The 14,704-nt window shown below is 42.8% G+C and overlaps 2 protein-coding genes across 2 annotated transcripts; one reads left to right on the top strand and one right to left on the bottom strand.

The window, feature by feature from the left end:
• The first annotated feature begins 65 nt into the window (after window positions 1–65).
• LOC118428958 (CDP-diacylglycerol--glycerol-3-phosphate 3-phosphatidyltransferase, mitochondrial-like) lies at window positions 66–12,899 on the top strand. The gene is made up of 11 exons (XM_035839282.1): window positions 66–205; window positions 720–909; window positions 1,014–1,091; window positions 1,348–1,491; window positions 2,436–2,563; window positions 9,638–9,819; window positions 10,202–10,752; window positions 11,099–11,258; window positions 11,694–11,759; window positions 12,123–12,205; window positions 12,665–12,899. Exons 1-11 carry the CDS (start codon window positions 120–122, stop codon window positions 12,782–12,784), a joined length of 1,788 nt encoding a protein of 595 aa, XP_035695175.1. The 5' UTR covers window positions 66–119; the 3' UTR covers window positions 12,785–12,899.
• A 188-nt stretch (window positions 12,900–13,087) lies between these two features.
• LOC118429011 (histone H2A-like) lies at window positions 13,088–14,550 on the bottom strand. Its single transcript, XM_035839350.1, has one exon. It carries the CDS (start codon window positions 14,447–14,449, stop codon window positions 14,072–14,074), a length of 378 nt encoding a protein of 125 aa, XP_035695243.1. The 5' UTR covers window positions 14,450–14,550; the 3' UTR covers window positions 13,088–14,071.
• Between the last annotated feature and the right edge of the window lie 154 nt (window positions 14,551–14,704).

The following is a 14,704-nucleotide window of genomic DNA, read 5'->3' as shown; positions in this document are numbered from 1 at the left end:
TCCTCTATTTGTTCCATTTCTACGATTTTTCCAGCGATCCGTGGTCTGGTAGAGACTAAGTAAATAGTGGTATCGCCCATCACTGCTACTAGTATCTTAGGTCAAAGGTCACAAACAACATGGCGCTGTCATTAGTGAATGTCCGGTCATTGCTGTGTCGTTCGGCAAATACAGGCACCAAAGGCTTTATGTCGTCACCTATCCGGTAAGACAGCAAAAAGGACTTTTAAATGTTTTGTAATCCGTAATGTGAAAGTATAACTTAGAGGTTACGTTCCTCGATGCTGATTAAACGATGTTAAAACAACTTGCGTGGCCGTGAAAAGCTTTTTTTTTCAAATTATCATGAAGCACCACGTGCACTTTGTTATTACTCTAAAACAAGTTTGCCAAAGATTAGATTAATAAAGAAATTATCATGAATGATTTCTAATTTGAAATGTTAACATATCAGGAATGGGTAAAGACTCCTTTGTGTTGTTAACTTTTAGTCCCGTGGGAATCAGAGTTGCATATACTCACACGTTAATGTATCATGGAAAAATTCTGATGGGCACAAAAGTGTGTTAAATTTTACTGATTTACATGTCCCTAATTATTCTGAGTCTTGTTTATTTGTAGAAGAAATTGTGCATGTGACATTTATCTGTAACCAAGCAGTCTGGGAAGATTTCACATCTTGTCAATGGACAAAAAGTACAATTTATATCCCTTTTCAGATTAAGAAGGAGTATACGACTGAGCAATTGCTTGAGCACATCGCCATATTGCTATAACCACAGCAGACTGAGTAGCAGGGAGAGGACAGAGGCCTTTGCGTGGCTGGGAGACCTCGTCCCTGTGTTTGGAACTACAGGGAATAAAGTATCCGTCCTTCATGACCCCACAGTATTCTTCAATGTTCTCAAGGTCAGTTGTTTTCCTGTAGGATTCAATAGTGAAATTAATTATCAGGATTTTTATAGGATGTATTTACCGGATCTGTACAATATCTTGTGCCATTTTTTTTTCAGGGTAGAATATGGACAGCAGAGAAGAGAATAGTGCTGTCCTCTTTATATCTGGGGAATGGACCCCTGGAGCAGGAGCTGGTAAGTGGAACGTTTATCGCAGTCTCTGTTCAAGAGTGCAACATTGAACTGATATTAAATTTCTGTTTTACATATATCTTACACAACACTTACTGTTAAGTTGTATACAAATGTACTAGTATGTACTGCATTCTTAAGCTGCATTTAGTTTGTATTGTAGCATATTACTGATCATATATTACAACCCCTATGTACCAACTGTTGGCAGGACCCATGTGGTTAAACTGTGTTCCTAATTCTTGACTCCCACAACCAGGTAGCAGCTCTTCACACCCAGCTGGAGAGAGTTCGTGACCTCCAGGTGACTGTGCTGCTGGACTACACTCGCGGCTCCCGTGGTACAAACAACTCACGTACTCTGCTGCTGCCTCTCCTGCAAAACTTCCCTGACAGAGTACAGGTGGGTTATGTAGATCTACATGTAACATTATGTGCACAATTGTAGTATTTTGTACATGTGTAAGTCAGTTATAGTATAAGGTGTTGATAGATAGAGGGGGGGGGGGAGAGACAGACCTAGCCTGAGTATCATCCTCCGTAGTAACCGCTGGCTCATGACTTTCGCTTGCTAACCACGAAAGTCGTGAGCCAGCGGTTACTACGGAGGATGATACTCAGGCTAAGACAAACCATGAAATGGAGGAAAACTGTGGAGTGAGACCTTGCTGAGATGGGAGGGGGTGCAACGGACAGCAGCAGACAGAAAAGTGTGGAGAATAATGACGGCTTGCCTCGGCAAACGCTGATATGCCGCAATGATGATGATGATGATGATATGTAAGAAAGGGGGAATTGCAATATGCTTTCCCCCGGGTTCTTATTCGAAATTGCTGCCGAGAGTCTAAGACAGAAGGGAAGAACAACAGGCCATTTTCCGCACACACACGGACTGCTTGCTGGAGAGCTACATCCCGTGTCTGCACTTCACGTTCGACTGACACAACTCATCTCTCTCTCCCCTCTACCAGCAAGCTTGTCCTTTGTTTTATTCATACAAATTCACATATTCATACATACTATAGAGGTGACAATGTTTTTGAAGTCCCTTTGTTGTTCTAGATATCAAAGGCTGAGCGACTACCGTCTATCTGTTAATTCTGTCTATAGCTTTAGTGTGAAACAATTACACCTGGAACAGAGGAGACAAAGGTTCATTTCCAGACGACACTAATCAAAATGCAAATCTCCACACTTCACACTCTGGCTACAGCTCTGTGGCACTAATCAAAACAACAACCTAACTTTAGCCCTACCAAAGTGATACCAAATAATACACAAAAAGTATAAAGCACAGTGAAGTTCATTTCGCCCTACTTACAGATAGATATTTCCCTGCCATCACAGGTGAGCCTGTACCACACTCCAGATCTGCGTGGTCTGCTGAAGGCTGTTGTACCAGAACGTTTCAATGAGACCATCGGTCTCCAGCACATGAAGATCTACCTCACTGACAACTCTGTCATCATGAGTGGGTAAGGTCTTATCTCTATATTTGGTAGTCATGGAATAGATGCACTAAGCATGTTCAAGATATTTGAAGCGTACCGTAGTATGTTAATCACCTATAGCCTGTCAAATTTACAAAACAGGAAGAAGATGTAGCTTTACAGTGTCAAGGTTTTCTTTCAAGACCCAAAATCCATTTAGAATTTCAGATGATGTATTATATAATAATAATAGCCTTTATTGCACATTCATGCCCTATCGGGCTAAGTACAGGCATATAGATACAAAAGGTAGTAATGCAGTACACATGGTTTCTAAAACATGGATTCTAAAACTAGTCTAATACATTTGTTCGGCTTCTTCTCGTTTCTTAGTAATGTTGAATATGTAGCTTGAGATGTGTTTGTATAATGTCGTTTGATCAAACCTCATAAGAAAAATGAATTTTTCAACACTAGACAAAGATTCAAAGCGAGGGAACTTTCCTATAATATAGCTAAAAAGAATACTTCTATCATTACTATATAAACTACAATCTAATAAAAAGTGGGCTTCATCTTCGACCTTGTTCATGTTACAAAACTGACAGAGTCTTTGCTCCAGAGGTGTGCGGTTGTGCCTCCCTGATTCAATACGGAGTTTGTGGCAGCTGATTCGCAGTTTGGTAATTGTAGTTCTTTGTCGTTCGTTCGGAATTCTAAGGTACTCTTCTTCGTTGTAGGTGGATTTGAACAGTCTGTATGAGCGTAATTTGTTCTTTGCGAATTTGCCTTTGTTGTCATAATGGATTTCGCGTAGGAATGTCTGAAAGTAGATGTCCTTTAAACGTTGTTCAATAGCAGAGATGATTGAAGGCACTTTTGAAACAATTGAGTGTGGAGAATGCCAAACAAAGGCATAACCACATTCTTCTAAAGTTTTCCGCACACCGGAAGCCCAACATTTACTACCTAAAGAGTCTAATTCTAATTGACATAAAAGTGCGTCTGCCTGGAGACTATCAGCCGGTACATTTAAGCAGACTCTGGTAAAAAACTTAATGGCGTTTAGGGAGGCCTCCAAATGTAAGGGGTACCTCCCTAATTCCGCCCGTACAGCAAGATTGCTAGCTGTTTTGGGGACATTGAGGGATTGTTTGCAGAATTTTACATGTACGGATTCGATTGGGCAAGATTTTGAACTTTTGAAAGAACCCCAAATCTCCGACCCATAAAGTAATGTAGGTTTGACACAGGAGTCGAATAACTTGTTTTTAACAGACAACGGGGCATCAGCTTTGTCAAGGGATTGTCTGACTCCAAACAAAGCTCTTAGTCCCTTGTTATATATGTATTTGTGATTGGCTTTGAATGTGCCGGCTGAGTTGACAATTATGCCTAGATAACAATATGAAGATACAATTTCTACTACATTACTATTGAACAAGAAGGAACAGTCTTTTGGTAACCGACCACCCTTTGTGAAAACTACAATTTTTGTCTTTTTAAGGTTGACTTTCAACCTCCAGGATTTACAGTACTCTTCTAATCTAGACAAAGATGATTGTAAGCCACGTTGTGACTCTGAGAATATTACTAAATCATCAGCATATAATAGACAGGGTACATTCATACAGTGTAGAGCTGGAGGATTACAACAGGAATGGTCAAATTCTGATGCTATGTCACTAATGAATAAGTTGAATAATGTTGGACTCAGGTTACAGCCTTGTCGAACCCCACAGTGAGTCACAAATGTATCGGTTAGACCACTGTTTGTTTTAATACAATTTGTAGTTTTAGAGTACATATCTTTTATGGTCAGGAGAAATTTGCCTCCTATCCCAAGTTTCTTCAATTTAAGTAAAAGACCTTCTCGCCAAACAGAATCAAAAGCTTTACTAAAATCTACAAAACAAGCGTACAGACGTGAATTTCTACTAATATATTTGCTGACAAGGGTGTTCAAAGTGAATAGATTATCAGTTGTTCTAAAATTCTTTCTGAAACCGGCCTGTTGTGGTTTGAAAAGGCTGTTTTCTTCTGCGTAGTTAGACAGTCTATTGTTTAAGATTGAACAGAATAATTTTCCTAGACAACTTATAATAGAGATCCCTCTATAGTTGTCTGGGAGTGAAGTATCGCCGGACTTGTGAATAGGTACAATATGGCTGAGCGACCATTCTTCGGGGAAGTATGCGTTTTGTAAGCACAGGTTAAAAAGATGGAGCAGAGGTTTTTGAAAAATTGATTTGCCACATTTCAGCATTTCGTTCCTTATCATATCGCTTCCGCTGGACTTGTTATTCTTTAATTTTGCAATAGCTCTGTCTAATTCATCTGCGGTAATTATAGAATCTAATATAAAGTTCTCTGTCTCTGTTGGAAGAGGAGTTTGATCATTTACTGGAATGAAAGGACCGGCTACGGAATCATGATTTCCGTCGGATGATTTGTCAACTTTACTAAAGTGGTTTAACCAGTCTTCGCTGGAGATTTGGCTATTTTCTTGAGCCTTCTCGGGTTTTAATTTATTAACAAGGTCCCAAAATGCACTTGGATTCTTTTCCCGAAGGGTGGATAGTTGATTCATAATTTGTTGACGAAAATCACGTTTTTTCTTTTTTAATAATTTTCTATATTCTTTTTTCTTCTTGAAGAAACTGCCCCTCACTTCTGGATGTGATGGGTTTTTTTCTAGTAAATAGGCTAAATTTTTCATTTCATGTTTCATTTCAATACACGTTTTGTCGAACCATTTCTTATTTTGTCTTTTCGGCGGACGTTTTCTAGCTCTTTTCAAACAGAGTGACTTATTACCCGCCTCTCTCAGAATTGAGCTAAATTCAGAAACATAATTCTCAATTTCTGCCGCAGATGTTATGTTGTTAGAGTCCTTTAAAGCACCTAATCGTTTTACAATGTCGGGCTGACTGAGAGAAACAAGGAATGTCTGGGCAGAGTTCTCGTTCCAGTGAAACTGTTTAGAAAGAGACCTGGTGTGTGAGCTTTTAAATTTTTCCTGCAAAGTATGTATTGGTGGTTTTGAGCGAATTAATGTAGATACCATACAATGATCGGAGACTACTGTTAGAGGATTGACACGGAATGATAAAATTTGCTGGAGAAAGGACTTACTACAAATCATTAAATCAACTGTGCTGCTGCCGTTTGGTTGGTGACATGTGAATTTTCCCTGTAGGTCACCGACAACTCTACCATTTAAGATTCTAAGATTTGCTTGAATACACAAGTCTGTGATTAGTCTACCGAATTTGTTGGGAGGAACTTTGTCCATGTGTTGTCTGTCAGTGAAGTATGGGGAGCTGTCGGAATCGTCGTCAATATGAGAATCGGTTGTGTAATCAGGTAGATTTCCGAGACGGGCATTGAAATCACCACCTAGTAAAACGTACCCGACGGAGCTGAATTTGGAGATTTCATCTTCTAAAGTGTCTATAATATGTTTTTCTGAATATTTGTGTGCAGTGGATGCTCCGGGGCTAATATAAAGAGAACATATGAATAAATCTTTGGGTAAACCGAGTAGTTGGCGGTCGATTTGTACCCAAAGGGCGTCTGTCGATTGAGATGGTGCTTTTTTTACATAACCTTTGTATTCGTTCTTATATAGAAAGACAATACCTCCCGAAGAACGTTTCGCTCTCTTACTCTTTTGTCTATGTTGATGAAAATAGCTGTAATTGGGAATGTTAATTATGGTGTTTTCTGTACTCCAGGTTTCTAAAAGCGAGAAGAAGTCGAACTTTTTGATATGTGAGAGAAAATCAGAATCCTCTAGTTTGGAACCTAATCCGTGGACATTCCAAACGCCAAAGCTTTTGATTCCATTTCGGAATGTTTTCATATCGAAAAAAGAAGTACTATAAGTAAAATAGTGTCCTTATTTGAGCAGTCAAATACAATATCTAACAACATTCATATCGGTTTAAACTAAAATGTGCAAACAGTGTATACAGAAACAGATTCAAAACTTATTCTCAAAATATATCGGGTTAGCAGGAAGTTAAAAGGAAGGAAACAAACTAAGACATACTATTACGTTAAGTTCTAACAATCATGTTGCATGGATTTTTCACTTATGCTACGATGCTTAACTGACATACGCTTATCCTACCAAACTGTGGTAGAAACAAACTAAGAAATACTATTACCTTAATTTCTAAACATCAAATTGTTGCAGAGACTTTTTCACTTATTCTACGATACTTAACTGACAGACGCTTATCCTACCACACCATGGGCGGCCACATCAGCGCAGGATGCCAGGGCCAAGGCGGCGGGGGCACTCGGGGAGGCTGGTTCCTCATGGCGTTGTTCGGAGGTGGAAGACCCCAAGGAGCAGGTGGATGGTTGAGCATGGGCGGCCAAGGTCCAGTCTGCGGACTCGGTGGAGGTCTGCTCCAAGGTCCTGTCTGTTGGCTCGGTGGCGGTCTGCTCCACGGTCCCGTCTGCAACTGACTCGGCGGCGGTCTGCTCCACGGTCCCGCCTGCAACTGACTCGGCGGCGGTCTGCCCCACGGTCCCGCCTGCAGCTGGCTCGGCGGCGGTCTGCTCCATGGACACGGCGAATTGGAGTTTGGCGCTGGAGAACCAGGAGATCGCGTTGAGCCTTGGTCTTCTGGTTTTCCTGAAGGCGCTAACTGAGCTGACTCCATTGAAGTGCGGCTCTGCACTTGCACAGGGGGTTGGTTGGCTGCAGGCGCACTCGGCATTGCTTTGGACGCACCTTGGTTTTGTACTGATGAGGACACATGCCTGGTTGAGCGAGCAGGTTGCTCCTGAACCCGGACAGGATGCTGAGAGAATCTGGGAGCTCGAGGCTCCGTGTGCTGACCTTGCGGTGACTGTAGAGTTGGCCTTGCACCCCTGCCGGCGTATGGTCCAAGTCCTAGGATAGGATTGACCACTCTCTTAATGTTAGAGACCAACACACGGACCCCGAGCCTGTTCAGGTGGTAGCCGTCTGAGTTATACATATCTGCCTTTGGCGACCCCATGTGTGCCAGACTAGTGTTGTCCGTGGCGTGAACATAGCTAGTTTCCTCCGCTACAACCCTCAGGAAGCTGTTCACGTCATCTCCAACCTCCTGTAGGTCACGATCACATCTCGGTAAGATCGAGGAGAAAACCAGGGAGGCTTGGGGGTACTTGTCATGTGATACCTGTATCAGCTTCCTGAAGTTCTCGGACACAACTGTCGGGTCCGCCGTGTCACGAATGTCATTCGTTCCGACATGGAATAAAATGACTTTGGGATCTGGTATGTTAGAACTCCGAACGAAAGTTGTAGCTTGTGACAAGTTGTAGGTCAGTTCCTTTTCCACACGTTTAGAGGGGTATAGGACTTCTGTTTTGATTGTCTTAGTGTTCGAGTCGCCCAGGATTAGCAAGTCGGGCGGCATCTCTTTGCTGCGGGCGGCATCTCTTTGCTGTTGTTGGTGTTGTCTAATTGTCGAGACAGAGGGTCTGGGTTTTGAACTGTTCTGAATAGAAGGCTGCTTCGCTCCAGGTTTGTGTGTTTCTTCACGGTGTTTCGCACCTGTGTTAGAAACTGACCCGATGTCGTTATCGTCATTGTCATGCTCCGCCAGGGCCTGGAACCTGTTGTGAACATTCACGTTGGCTAATTCATAGAGTAATCTGTCGGCTCGATCTGACGCCTCCTGTGTGGTTTGTGTCTCAGTGGACACTGTCTGACCGCGTGAGAAACTGGAAGTTTGTAACTTGTGAATGGCGCTAGACAGTTCATCAAACTTCCGTTGAAGCGACTTGACTTGGCTCTCAAGTTCACGCTTGACATTGTCCAGGCGTGTAATGTCTTCCACAAGTTTCACCTCACGTACACGACTTAGTTCAAAGGTTTTCATTCTGCCCTCGAGTATAGAGAGTTTTTGTAGAATTGAGTCCTCAGATGATTTTCGATCTGCGATAGACTCGACAAGGCATGATTCCAACTTATTCATATTGTCATGGACAATAGAGTAGTCGTCAGTTACAGCAGTGAATTGGGTCGCTTTGTCGAATTGGCTACGAGGCGTTTCTTCCGTTAACTCTTCATCAGGGCACACAGTATTACTGTTACAGTCTAGCAGGTCTTTAGGGACTGTGTTACATGTAGCACAAACATCACCAGGAACTAAAGGTTGATCACATTCTGGGCAAGAAGACGGGCCGTCAGCTAACGGGGCTATGGTCGTCCTGGTATCTTGCGTCGCGAGTTGAACACTGTCGACTCTGTCGTTAGGGCACGCCGTGTCAACTTTCTCTTTCAAACCAGGAAACTCTTCTACGAACCATAAGAGATAGGCAGAGCCCTGGACATGGATCTTGTTGGTTGACTCATATATAGTAATGCTCACAGAACCAATGGGTGCTTTAGATTGAGCGTCACTGAGAACTGTTTTTATGTGGTGGCCATTGTTGCCATCCTTCCCCTTGATTGTTGCCTTGGTGGAATGGTGTTCCTCACACACATTGACCCATGATAATGCCAAGTTTGAGGGAAAATATATAGACAGGCTCTGTTCGTTATAATTGACGCAGTAGCCCTTGGCTTGTTTTCGCGACTTCTTCGTGACTTTGGGAGTGGAGCTTACGGTGCCGCTGTTATCGTAAAGTCGTCTTCGCGACGCGTCGGACAAGACAGTGAACGCTTTGCTTACCTCCCTGTGTCTCGCCTCGGCTTCCTTGTGTACATTGGACTTCTTACTGACATTGCATGCTTCCTCAAAAAGTCGAACTTCCGTTTTGTATGCACTCACGATGTCCCCCTGGGATGCAGAAGGTGGTACTCCAAGCGTGGTGTACAGTTCTCCGTGATCGCTGAGGTCCGCCATTACGTCCGAGGTTGGCTTGGGTTTCGCTCAAAGCGTAGTTTAACGAAATATTCAACAATGAAGATAAAAGATGGATCCAATGTGGACAAGAATTGAAGAATATACACAAATAAAGTCTTTGGTTGAAAAATATTGACAGATAAACTCGATAAGGACACAATTTAACTTATCTCAACCGGAGCGTGTAATCGACGCGACCGGCTCAACCGCCATCTTGGATTATACAATGAATGTATTATAATAACATGATATTTTCCTTCAGTGCCAACTTGAGTGAGATCTACTTCACCAATCGGCAGGACCGTTACATAGTGCTGCACAACATTCCCCTGCTGGCGGACATGTTGGCAAATTTGGTGTCCTGTGTTGCCTCCTTCTCCTTCCAACTGTGCCGAGACAACTCAGTCACCCTGCACCCCAGCTTCAACATCCACCCATATAAAGGTACAGGCAGCTACATGCCCACATCACACACTCATCCACCTTCAATCATGGCACCTTAAGTGTCTACATTGAATTTCTTACATCATAGTGTAGAGTATTGCGTTCAAATGCAGCTACCAATTGTCCTCGTTTCAATCCATGATGCACAAAACACAAATATGATATCTGTAGTACAAACTACCCTTATCTAATGTGATGCTGTAGTGCTTGAGGTCTCGGGACCAACAAATGCAAATGTGATATTTTAGTTGAAGAATACATATATTTCTTAAATTTCCTTCCTAGTTCTTTCTCATGTAACTTGTGTGATAATTACTGTACAAGACACAAATAGCTTTGTCTCTTAGTCGATCTTAATACCACCTTCATTCTGTGATTGCAGATGACATAGACAAGTTCAAAAGTGAGGCCCGCAGAAGAGTGATGGACCTTCTAAAGCCAGGATACTTTACAAAACTGTCAGATCCCTTCTTCACAGATGCACCCTTCCGTCACAGGAAGAAGGTGATAGGTTGGAAGAGAGAGTTACGAGAAAGGAGTATCCAAATCTATGATGGGGATGATTACACAAGTCATTACGAAGTGGAGGGGAGAGATGAGGAAAGTGATGAAGAAATGCAACTGCTCATACAACAGGGGGCCTGGGTCATGGTTGACACTCGTACTAAGGAGAAAACAGTAGTGCATCCTGACAGCTCAAACGTTACGCAATTGAAACGCACAATTTACGTGGACACTTGGATCTGCCCTCTGGTGCAGATGGGTCCCCTGGGAGTGTGGCACGATGAGATGGTCACCAGGAGACTGCTGCGGACGGCTCCCAAGGAGTCAGAACTGCTGCTGGCTTCAGGTTACTTCAACCTGACGGAGGACTACATGAATGTCATGCTGCAGGCTGATGCTGACTTTAATATCCTCATGGCCTCCCCTCAGGTGAACCTCTAACCAACTTTCTATTATATCATGAGTGATAATACATGTTCCATTGTTGCTGTTTTTTGGATACTCAAGGCCATTATATAACAAGTCCAGAAGGCCACTTTACATTTGATACAAGGGACATGAATAAGACTGTAACATCATCTCCCTAAGTAAAAAAAAAACAAGTACCATATCAAGTTACCAAGTGATAATTTCATTGCAAAAGCTCAGAATTGTCAAGTTGCCCAGTGTAACATAAGTTGTTTCTAAATCAGCCTTGAAGTGAGAATAGAAGTGGTATAGCACAGAATCTTCTGTAGATAGTGTGTATCTGAAACCTGCCCTCTCCCCTGGACAGGTAAATGGTTTCTACGGTGCTAAGGGCATTGCGGGCAGCATCCCCACAGGGTACACCTACATCGCTAGGGAGTTCCATCGCCGGGTGTGGCAGCAGGCGCAGCAGGACAGGATCCGGCTGCAGGAGTACATCCGCAACAACTGGACATTCCATGGGAAAGGTGAGAAGGGGCCCAAACATACTCCATGTAGGCATTGTTAGGCACTTGTGCCTCGTTTAAATGTGTTAGATATTTGGATGTAAAGATGTGTGTTAAAATTTTCATCTGACAGAGTTGGCAGGATGATATCTATTTCGGTGACAGAGTCTTGATGTGTTTTAGGCAGTGTAAATGAATGAATGATTGTGACTTTATCACACAGAAATATTTGGTTTACAAACCAAATAAAAATATGAAAAAGTGAAAAAAGACGAAATGTGTTACAATAATTCTATCAGTAAGAATATTGGTGAAGAATGATGAAGAATACAAGTTCGGTCCTCATGGAAAGGACCGGCGTGCTGCCATGTTATGGAGTTTTCTTGGAAGACAGATGTCCGCTTCGTCTCATATGATCAAGCTTTTGTCAACCTTGGTATGATGTGTTATTTTCAGGCCTGTGGTTCTACCATCCTGGGGAGGACCTACCCTCTCTCACCCTGGTCGGGTCTCCAAACTTTGGTAAGTGTTTTCTGACAGAGAAATCAGTTACATAATTCGTAGCCTTATTAAGTCGTATGTCTTATTAATTACTGTGCAGTGCTGTTGGCTATGATTCTTTGTGTGCTATGTTATCTTATTATTTTTTTGGTAGTTTATATTTGACCATACAAAAGTCACTGTACTTTCTGTCATGTCAATAAAGCTTGTATGTATCTTGGTATTATTGTGTTATTGCTTGTTGTTATGTGTGCTTCTTTTGGAGAAAAGTGAGTGTTCAGTTCATTACATTCCATATTTGTTTGTAGTAGTATAAAGCACACTTAGTAAGGATGTCTTTGGCTCAGATTGTTTCAGCATGTAAAGATCCATCTTATGTCGCAGGTTACCGTTCCGTCCACCGGGACCTGGAAGCTCAGTTGGCTATAGTCACAGATAACTGGGCACTTCGCCAGCAGCTACATCAGGTGGGGGTGCTAGAACATGTTGCTACAGCTGTTATCTACATGAACCCAAATACTATTCCAAATGTTGCAAACATGATGCTGTAACATCTTTTTCTATGGAATTGCATTGTAATGTGATGAAATGTGATGTAATGTAGTGTGTAAACTATTTAAATTGACTTTGGATGTTTCTGTTGTGTTTCATCTGTTGGATGACTGAGGACTTTGGAAGAAATTCTGTGTTGGCCTGGGTACCATCTGATTCCTACCGTAGCTCCCTACACTCGCTGCCCAAAAAAATTCAGAGCAGCTAGTGTAAGGAGCCCTGGTAATAATTGGATGGCAAACAGGCAAATTCTGATCGTGCATACCTGTGTCCATGTACCTACACCCCCCTCCCATTAATTCTTTCCTTCACACATGTACTGAGAAACTATGGGTCACATCTGACTATTGAATACTTTCCACTGCACCCCACAGGAACAACGACATCTGTATCAAGGGACAGAGGAGGTTACCAAGGAGACCTTCCAACGTCCAGATCGACAAGTGCCCTCCTGGGCCAAAGCTTTGACTCGTGTCATCAAAAATTTCTTCTGATGCCCAGAAACAGGAAACTGAGCGTCGACATATCATGCTGCTACAATATCAGATTCAGGGGATACGGCATTCATGATGCAAACACATTCTAGTAAATTACAGTTCTCAAGGGAAAGACGACTTTGTGCCATTTGAATGGATGTCATGAGTTATCTTTTGTTCCGACAAGTCATGCTACTTTGACTTCTTTGCAGTGTTTAAATATAGGATGGTACTGATACCCCATACTACTCTCACACTACAGACTGGCTAAAAAGTTGGTATAAATAGCACACCTGTTCATCCATGTAAAAACCTCTCATGACCAAATGTAGATAAGTTCTTTATTGCAAAGTCCTCTTGTTGGGTTACATACCATTTACATATTCGTAAAAAAGATGATGCAGGAATTTAAGGTACATGTACCAACAAACTAAAAAGATATACTGAACCAATACCACTTTTATTGCTTGCCGTGGGGTGGTGGCGAAAAATTACCCGTTTCAGCCAAAATTTTTCCTTTTAAACATACCAGTGTGTGTATAATTACAATTGTGTACACCACTTCCATTGGTAATATTGTTGGTAACTCCCTGCTAGCATGCTGTATAAGGAGTTGGGCTGTATAGGCCATGGAAACAGTTTGGTATCCGGTATGGGTGTGTACCAGTACTGCGTACAAATCCATTTTCTTGTTGGACTTGTCCAGAAAAAATAGACCTGAAAATTATCAGTGGAAAGGATGTTGGACCGGTTCGAAAATGGAACAGATTTGGGGGGGCTTACAGGTCAAAGAAAATAACAAGAGCTTACTTAGTAGAGTTGGTGGTCGTTGGATACTGGACCAAACATATTCCTTGTTTTGAATATCATCCATTCACAAGTTTTTCAAACAGTAAAGTCAAGGTTCAGATCAGGACCATTCCTGGACCAGAATTTTCTGTAAATGTCCCATCCCTAGGTAGTCAGGCTATTCAATGTGTAGTCTTTTCAACTTCCCAGGGTTATTGAATGTTAAATGACCTCCTTGGTCTATTTTCAACTTCCCTGGGTTATTGAATGTTAAATAACCTCCTTGGTCTATATCGAAGTGGTAGAAAACACATAGCCATGTCTTCCACGGTCCATGCTACTGGCTCGTCTCAACAGTGTAACATGTAAATTCCGGCTCCTTCCGTGAACACAGTAATTATATTTCAACTGTATCGCGCGTGTGCGTGAGTCGCTAAGAGATGTGACAGTCATAGCTCTCTCTGGAGGATGTGGGTGGCCCTGAAAAGGGCCGGGGTCAGTTCTAGAAGGAATGACCTAGCTAGACTTGGCAGCGGTCTTCTTGGGCAGGAGCACGGCGTGGATGTTGGGCAGCACACCTCCCTGGGCGATGGTCACGCCAGACAGAAGCTTGTTCAGCTCCTCGTCATTGCGGACGGCCAGCTGAAGATGACGGGGGATGATCCTGGTCTTCTTGTTGTCACGGGCAGCGTTGCCGGCCAACTCGAGGATCTCAGCGGTCAGGTACTCCAGCACGGCGGCCAAGTAGACCGGGGCACCGGCACCGACACGCTCGGCATAGTTGCCCTTGCGCAAGAAACGGTGCACACGGCCGACAGGGAACTGAAGCCCTGCACGGGATGAACGGCTCTTTGCCTTCGCACGGGCCTTGCCTCCCTTACCACGTCCAGACATAATGATCAGATGTACCTCGACACGACTTCAACACAAGCAAATCGGTGATGGCGAATGACTAAAATGGTCGCAGACAAGTATTTATACTGAATGGATGGATTCAGAAAATGTATTATTTTGACCAATCACCGCTACAAGACTTCTAGTCCAATCAGATCTGGGTATTTTGATCCAGTAACCAATCAAGGCATAGATCCTTGCTTCCTACCACGTCCGCAAAAATAACCGTAGGATCCAGAAATTTGCATATGGTAA

This window comes from Branchiostoma floridae, chromosome 13 (genome assembly GCF_000003815.2).
Source record: "Branchiostoma floridae strain S238N-H82 chromosome 13, Bfl_VNyyK, whole genome shotgun sequence".
In the NCBI taxonomy this organism is placed as follows: domain Eukaryota; kingdom Metazoa; phylum Chordata; class Leptocardii; order Amphioxiformes; family Branchiostomatidae; genus Branchiostoma; species Branchiostoma floridae.
This window is presented reverse-complemented; position numbering and strand designations above follow the sequence as displayed.

Coding starts and splice junctions, on each gene's coding strand:
- LOC118428958 (XM_035839282.1), top strand. CDS start 120: ATGGCGCTGTCATTAGTGAATGTCCGGTCATTGCTGTGTCGTTCGGCA. Junction 10,753..11,098: donor TCCTCATGGCCTCCCCTCAG/GTGAACCTCTAA, acceptor TCCCCTGGACAG/GTAAATGGTTTCTACGGTGC. Junction 12,206..12,664: donor TTCGCCAGCAGCTACATCAG/GTGGGGGTGCTA, acceptor TGCACCCCACAG/GAACAACGACATCTGTATCA.
- LOC118429011 (XM_035839350.1), bottom strand. CDS start 14,449: ATGTCTGGACGTGGTAAGGGAGGCAAGGCCCGTGCGAAGGCAAAGAGC.